At 58.8% G+C, this 7879-nt stretch overlaps 1 protein-coding gene across 1 annotated transcript in view; it reads left to right on the top strand.

The window, feature by feature from the left end:
• The window catches only part of UBALD1 (UBA-like domain containing 1), a 4912-nt gene extending 4053 nt beyond the window's left edge, over positions 1–859 (top strand). Inside the window, exon 4 of the mRNA XM_010840496.1 lies at positions 2–859. Within this exon, the coding sequence (XP_010838798.1) occupies positions 2–121 (120 nt within the window). The 3' untranslated portion in view covers positions 122–859. The remainder of the gene's footprint in view (position 1) is intronic.
• The last annotated feature ends 7020 nt before the right edge of the window (positions 860–7879 follow it).

Genomic DNA, 7879 nt, shown 5'->3' with positions numbered 1-7879 from the left:
GCCGCAGCCGCCCCTGTGGACTCCGGCCCCCTCTTCCCCGGCGTCAGACTGGCCGCCCCTGGCCCCCCAACAGGCCGCCTCGGAACCCAGGGCCCACCCCGCCATGGAGGCCGAGAGATAAGGGAGGCCCCTCCCCCCTCCCGGAGGCCAGGACCCCGTGGGGCGGGGGAGAGGACGTCTCTGCGGGCCCCCTTCACCCTCTGTCTGCACCCCTTTTCCCCGGAGCCCTGGAGGGGAGAGACCGGACCCTCGAGCCAGCCCACAGGCTGCCCGCACGCCTGCCCGGCGGCACAGGCCTGTGGCGCCCCGCTTCCATGGATTTGGTTTCGAGTCACCTGGGTGCTGATGGACAAAAGCTCGGAGAACAAGCAGCCTTCCCCAGAGGACTCGCCCACCCTGCCCCGCCGGCCCCGGGGGCAGCGGAGCATCGCCACGCCGGAGACTGGGCGGGCTCCTGCCTTGGAGCTCCCTGGGGCCGGCGGGCCTAGATCCCCACCCTCGGGAACGCAGAGCCTTCTCCGCATGTGTGCGTGTAGCTGTGTCTGTGTATTTATACGTATGTCGCTCTTCGAGAAGCAACCTAGTTTATGGGGCAGCTGGACTTTGCATGTTAGAGTGAGCCCCCCTCGCCCGCCGCCCTTCCCCCCAGGGCCCTGCCCCTCTCTCCTGCTCCCTGGGCAGCCAGCCTTGCTCTTCCCTGCAGAGAAAAGGATTGTGGGAAACTCCAGGACTCTTCCCACCCATCCCCCAGCGCCTGCCTGCTGGGGCTGCCTGCATGCCTCCCCAGAGCCCGGGGGTACCCCATCCCCAATTCCTTTCCCCCTTTTAACAAAGGAGAAGAAAGAGTTCCAAACCACCACCAGGCTCTGTGGTCGTGCCTCATATCCTAAGCTTTGCTGCCAGCTGGCTCCATGTGGAGGGGGAGGGTGCCAGCCGAGCCCAGAGCAGAGGCCAACCCCCGAGTCCTGCCTGGCTCCACACTGCTCCTATCTGTCACTGTCTTTTCAACCACAACGTGCTCTGGAATCTTCCTGCCCACCCCAGGCTTTTCCCATGAAGTTAGTTCCTGCCCTGTGTTCCCAGAACCCCTGCCTCTGTCTGCTCACCCTTCCCCCTGTCCAACTGGACAGATCCCGGCCTCCAGGGCTAACAGCTGCCTTCCGGTCTGCCTGGGTTTCACACAAGGACTTTTCTTGCTGTCTTTAGGGCCCCAGTGGCCAGTTACAGGCTGGACCCTCAGCCCCACCTCCAGTAGCCACGCTGGGTGGGGCAGGGCCCTTCCTTGGGGGAGGCGCAGGCCACAGCCCCCGTGGTAAGATAGTAGGCATGGATGCAGAGCCCGTGGGCCAGCAACAGTGACTGGATGAGGCTGGGCAGAGTCCAAGCTGCAGCTCAAACCTTTGGTTGCCAAGGAGACAAACCACTCAGGGGCAACAGACAGTGGATCCCCAGCTGCTCCCACGCCAGGCTGGGCAGGCACCTACTCCTCTAAGGGAGAAGCTGGGCACGACTCTGCCCTGGGGCAGCTTTGAGAGAAGGCAGCCTAGACCTTGCACCCCTTGGTGAGGCTGGAACTTGGGGGAGTAAGGGGACGTGGGCCCCTGCAGATGGTCACCAGTGGACTGACTTCCTAGTCAGGAGGCCTACCCCACTCAGCCCATTGGACAGTGCCTGGGGGTGGAGAGTTCTGTTTCAGAAGATCTGGTTGGCAGGCACCTCAGCACCTGCCAGCGGCACCCCCGCTGCCACTCCCCGGGGTCACCACACAGCCTGTTGCTGCCCTGTTGGGGTCTGGACAGCCTCACTAGAGTCCCCCACTGGTCACAGGAGTGACTGCAGCACCCCCACTGCAGCTGTTGCTCATGTCCTCACCTTGAAGCCCACCCTTCTAATGGCCTTTGGGGGCAGGGGCACAGCTCTGCCTCGGGTGCCTGGGGGGGGAGAGAGGAGGCTGTCCTGAGCTCCTGAACATTCACTGCAGCTCTTTCATCCTTTTGGAGGGAAGACAGTTCTCAGGTCGCTGAGGGTAGGACAAGACTGAGTGACTTCACTTTCACTTTTCACTTTCATGCATTGGAGAAGGAAATGGCAACCCACTCCAGTGTTCTTGCCTGGAGAATCCCAGGTATGGGGGAGCCTGGTGGGCTGCCGTCTATGGGGTCACACAGAGTCGGACACGACTGAAGAGACTTAGCAGCAGTTCTCAGGAAGCTGCCACACCCCCTTCCAAGTGTAGGAGGCAAGGAAGTGCTTCTGTGGGTGAATGTGAGCTCCCCAGTGGCCAGACGACTGAGGTGGCCATACCCACTGGAGCCATGCAAGAGGGTGCACGGTCCAGAATGTCCACTCAGGCTCCCCACCCCCACGCTGGCCTCAGGGTGGCCTGTGGGAACTATACCCTCACTCCTCAAGTGTGGTCACCAGACCAGCTGGGTCCCACGGGAGCTTGTCAGAGACGCAGAACGACCTCTCTCTCTAACCCCAGCCCAGACCTCCTGAGTCAGAATCTGCTTTGAACAGGATCCTCACGTGCCCTGTGGACATTCAAGGGTGAGAATCCCAACCTGACCAAGCCCACTTCTGTCTCCAGAGGCCACCAGGGGCCAGGCCTGGAGGCCCCAGGAGGAGGTCCTGGAAGGACTTAAGTTTCCTGTAGATGCAGCTTTTCCAGTGTGGGCACTCCAGACACTGGGGTGTCCTGTGCAGCACCCCTGACCCCTTTCCATGAGTTTGAACCAGTAGCAGCGCCCAGTTAGGACAACTAGAAGTGTCTGCAGGCAAAGTCACCCCAGTGGAGAGCCGCAGGGCCTCCGGGGAGCCCCCTGGGGGCCCACAGCATTGGTCTCTGGGGTGGAGTCCTGACAATAGTTTTAAACATTCCCCAGGGCATTAGTGATCAAGTTGTGAATGTACTAGAAACCACTCAATCATACACTTTAAAAGGGTAAACTACGGCACGTCACTTATGTCATGGCTGTTCTTGAAGCAGCTTCCAGGTGACTGATAGAAAATGACTCATGGAACACAAGCCCCTCGTGGCAAGCGGGAGCCCACTAGACTCGTGACCCTCCAGCCTGTAGAGCACAAGTGTCCCCTGGGTGCTTGAGGAGGAGGGCCCAGGAATCTGATTTCTAATGAGGGCCCTGGGCACGCTGGGAACCAGAACAGGAGGGAGCGGAGGGTGAGGCTAGAGCTTTCCACCAGTGCCCAGACCTTGCCAGGTTTGCTGGAAGCCCCACGCACACCCTCCCTCCTCCTCCGCTGAGCACCTCCCAGACAGGCAAAGGGCTGCAAAAGGGGGTGAGAGACGCGAGGGGAGGCAGAGGCGGGCCCACACAGATGTCAAGCACTCCGGATGGAACTCAAGGGCAACACAGAACCTGGAACTTCAACTTCTCCAAGCCTGGAGGCTCAGAAGCAAGACAGGAGGAGTCAGTAATCACCTCCCACCACATGTGCAAGTGCAAACTGGCTAAAATGCAAAGATGAGGTACAAACGGAACAGTCACATTTACAGCCATTCTTAGCTGTCCGTTTCGGCACTTCCTGGAGCCTCCTCAACAACACATGAAGACCAGCCTCTGGGCTTCATCACCACCCACCTGATCACCAGACTTGAGCTCCATCACTTTGTTTCCAAAAATTTCACTCTGAAAACACCATTTGCATCCCAGAGGTTCCGGGAAGAATGTGATTGGAGCTTTCCTTTCTGACGAGGGGACACGACTGCAGATGGACATGGAGGCCTAGCCTCCCCATGTGACTTGACGTGGGTGGGCCCTGTTCTTCAATGATTGTGCATGCATGCAAAGTCACTTTGGTCGTGTCCGACTCTGCGACCCCATGGACTCTAGCCCACCAGGCTCCTCTGTCCATAGGATTCTCCAGGCAAGAATACTGGAGTGGGTTGCCATGCCTTCCTCCAGGGGATCTTCCAACTCAGGGATCAAACCTGCGTCACTCATGTCTCCTGCATTGATAGGCGGGTTCTTTATCAATAGCGCCTCCTGGGAAGCCCATTAAATGATCGGGCATCTTAAGGGTTTTCAGACTCGGAGGCCCCTGGTGTGTGCCGTTGGGCTCGATTTGTTGGCCAGCACTCTAAAATCAGTTTACATGAAAAGCTCCACTTCCAGCTTACCTTGGACGTTTGTCACATCTGGCCCAAGTTCCCTTAAGGCCACAGCTGGTTGAAGTTGACCCATCACGGTGGGAGGCCTCCCAGCCTGGCCCTGGCTGGCCAGCCACTCCTCTGGCCACCATGGTGGCTGTGTGTGCCTTGCACCTCAAGTCAGCTGGCGTCTCTGAAAGAGATTTGCTCTTCCCCAGGAGCATCTGTGAAAGTAGATGTCCTGCTCTGTCAGGGGAGGGGGGACCGGAGGGGTGAAAGGAGGCTCTGAAATGCTTTCTGCGGGCAGGCAGGGTGCCTCCTTCAGAGCTGTGAAGAGAAGGGCTTGTTCTGAGATTCCCCTGGATGGAGGCAGACACTCAGGGCCCCTGAGAACACTGTAGCCGAAGCAGAAAACCACGCGGCTCCCAAGACTGTTCCCCCACAGCCTGGCGGCCGGCGGGGCCACTGTGGCCCTGGAGGTCTCTGAGGGTCTTTTCATAGCCAGACTCCTCTAAGGACAGATGAGGGCTTTGACTCCAGTTCCTCCTGGTGTCTGTGTTGGGGAGGCCGCCCGGGTTGGCCAAAAGGAGATCTTTTGAGGCAAGGGCTATTTCCAGTTCCTGCATTTGGAAAGGTCTCCGGTTGCTTAGCCACAGTTGATGTTTGGGAAATATATGTATTTCAAGTAAGTCTTAGAAGAACGCAGCTCTTTTAGGGGTGTAAGGGTGCTGGGTCCCTGGATGGCTGAGGCCAGCCCAGCATGAGGCACCAGGAGCCTGCTGGCAGAGTTCTGCTCAGCTTTCTGGCCCTTTCTCATCTCCTGGGAGATATGAGGTGCAAATATTGGGGGGGGGGGCTCATTTTCTATGGATCTAGGAAAAGTTGAGAGCAAGAGGAAGGGGAGAGAGAAGAGAAGCCCTTCTCTGGAGGTTGTGTGTATTTGGAGGGGTCTCTGCTTAGAGCTCTCGAATCCATGGAAAGTCAGGGCTCAAGTCAGCCAAGGGAGTGGTGCCAGGGAGACCCATGTGCCCCTAAGACGTCCCTGCCCAGAAGGCCTTTCCTCCGGTGCCCCCTGGCGGCCTGCTTTGGGGTCCTGAAAGTGAAAATCCCTCAGCCATGTCTGACTCTGCGACCCCACGGACTATACAGTCCATGGAATTCTCCAGGCCAGAACACTGGAGTGGGTAGCCGTTCCCTTCTCCAGGGGATCTTCCCAACCCAGGAATCAAACCCAGGTCTCCCACGTTGCAGGTGAGCCACAAGGCGGGGTCCTGTGGTGCCTTCTCCAAGGCACACCATCTGATCTGGGACACATGCTGTCAGCGGTGCATACCTTAGGGTTAATGAGTCTGTGGTCTTTGAAAGGAAGAGAACCTTCAGTGACCCTTTCATTTGCATTGGTGGGTTGTGGAGCTGGTTTTGGGGTGCAGAGCAGTCACCATGCAACACACCGAGGTAGGATCCTCTGCTTGGCCAGAGCCATCTCATCTGTGCCCCTCATGCCAGGCCAGCCTGTGTACCTCCCTCTCCACAGGGCTGATTCATCTCAGTCTTTTTTCTTTTGGCTGCACCTCAAGGCTTTGGGGATCTTAGTTCCCCAACCAGGGATTGAACCTGGAACCTTTGGCAGTGAAAGCCTGGAGTCCTAACCACTGGACCTCCAGGGAGGCAAGTTTTAATGTGCTTTTTTCACAGCAACAACACCATCAAAATAGCCATTATGAGGAATTTGCATTCCTGCAATATTGAAACCTAGCAAATGTTTTTATAAAGAATTTTTTTTTTTTTTTTGGCTGCACCACACGGCTTGTGGGATCTTAGTTCCCCAACCAGGGATTGAACCTGGAACTTTTGGCAGTGAAAGCCTGGAGTCCTAACCACTGGCCCACCAGGGAATCCCCTTATCTGAGCCTTAAAACAGAAAGTTCCAGGGATCCCTCTTCACTTGAAGGCAGACCAGGACAGTTGGTCATGCTACTCCTTGTCCAGCCTGGCCCAGCCAGGAACTGTGGTCCCCCAGCAGAGCAGGAGGTGGGACCCAGGGCCTTCAAAAGTGCCCCCTCTACTGACCCCACCCCCGGTTTCACCCACTCCTGAAGCACCTTCCCCTGCTGGGGGGTGGACACCCTGCTGAGCATCGGCACCCCCCCAACCCCCTCAGCCCGACAGGAGGAGGTGCAGCACCGCCCTCCCAGCTGCCAAGGCCAGCAGGTCCCCCGCCCCCGGGGTCCGGAACAGGGCAGGGGGGTTTCTCTCCTTCTCCTTGGCAAGGATTCTGCCTCCAGCTCCCGCCTGCAATCAGGCCAAAAGCTGGCTTCCCCACCAGCCCCCATGGGGGACAGAACTGTCATCTTCAAGACTGCTCCTGGCTGGCTGCAGGTGGGCTCACCGCCCCCCTCCTTCCCAAGCACCCAGGAGACCCGTCCCTGGGCAAACAGTTACCCAGGGCCCTACCTGGCTCACCCCTCCATCCCCGGGCTTCAGGAGCCCACTCAAGCACTGACTCCATCTGTAAATTGAAAAAATGGGCTGGAAGGCAGCTACCAGGGGCTGAGAGAGCAGGGCTTGGCTGCTGTGAGTCCCCACATGTCGAGGCGGCAGAACACAAGCCTGACCGCGCCTGGCTCGGGCGCTTCCCTGGGGCCCCCACCTCTCCTCTGGCCCAAGCCCAGGCCACACGGGAGAGGTGTTGGAAGTTGGACTCCTTACACCAGTGTCCGGCACCCAGGAAGCACGGCCTCCTGGGCAGGTGGCTGGAGAGCTGAGGCCTTACCGTGTGAGCCTGGGTAAGTCACACCACAGCCTCCTGGGTAAGCCACACCTTACCGTGTGAGCCTGGGTAAGGCCCACCACTCAGGGCCAGGGCTGCACAGGGCACTGTGCCGTGGGGGCGTGTGTGATGGGGCAGGGGAGGGTTGTCATGATTCTCTGTGGAGATTCAGCCCCGGTGGGGTGGTGGCTGGCACGGGGCTGACAGGCCCACCCACCCATGTGGGACGCGCAAGGCCAGCCACTGCAGAGGGCATGGGGCCAGTCACCCTCATCCACAGTCAGAAAAGTAAAAGGTTTTATTCTGGGGAGAAGTTGATAAAAATACTCATCTCTGCTACGGGGGTGGGGCCAGGGCTGCACTGGCTGATGTCCCCCAAGGCGGCGTAGGTCACGGGGCTCAGGAAGCGCTCGGCTTCATTTGGACGCAGTCCTCGGAGAAAGAAAAGAGAAGTCAGGTCCAGGAGGGGGTGCGTGGGAGGGGAGGCAGGGCTGGGGGATCATTGGGGGTCGGGGGGGTAGGCACTCAGCACCCAGGATGCCTTTGGCCACTGGTCCAGAGGACCCTCTGCCATGCCAGCGCCCTGATGCCCCCAGGGGGGATCCCCAGGGCAGCTCGCCGCCCCCCACCCAACTCCCTGACTCGCTCCACCACCCCAGGGGCCTCTGGTGGATGCTAGGGGGAGGTGTGCCCCAAAACCAGGCAGAAGGGAAGCTTTTTTTTAGTCTTTGTGGAATGTGACAGAAGTGTCAGGAAGCATACAAAGGGTGGAGGGTGCAACTGGACAACCTAGGGGTGGAAAGGGAGAAACAGCCAAACTGAGATGAAGAAGCGTGCGTGCTCAGTCGCTTCAGTCGCATCCGACTCTCTGCAACCCTCTGGACTATAGCCAGCCAGGCTCCTCTGTCCATGGGACTCTCCAGGCAAGAATACTAGACTGGGTTGCCATGCCCTCCTCCAGGGGATCTTCCCAACCCAGGCATCGAACTTGTGTCTCT

The sequence above is a fragment of the Bison bison genome, unplaced genomic scaffold, assembly GCF_000754665.1.
Source record: "Bison bison bison isolate TAMUID 2011002044 unplaced genomic scaffold, Bison_UMD1.0 scf7180017864144, whole genome shotgun sequence".
In the NCBI taxonomy this organism is placed as follows: Eukaryota; Metazoa; Chordata; class Mammalia; order Artiodactyla; family Bovidae; genus Bison; species Bison bison.
The sequence above is the reverse complement of the archived record's forward strand: the minus strand, read 5'-3'. Positions and strand labels throughout refer to the sequence as shown.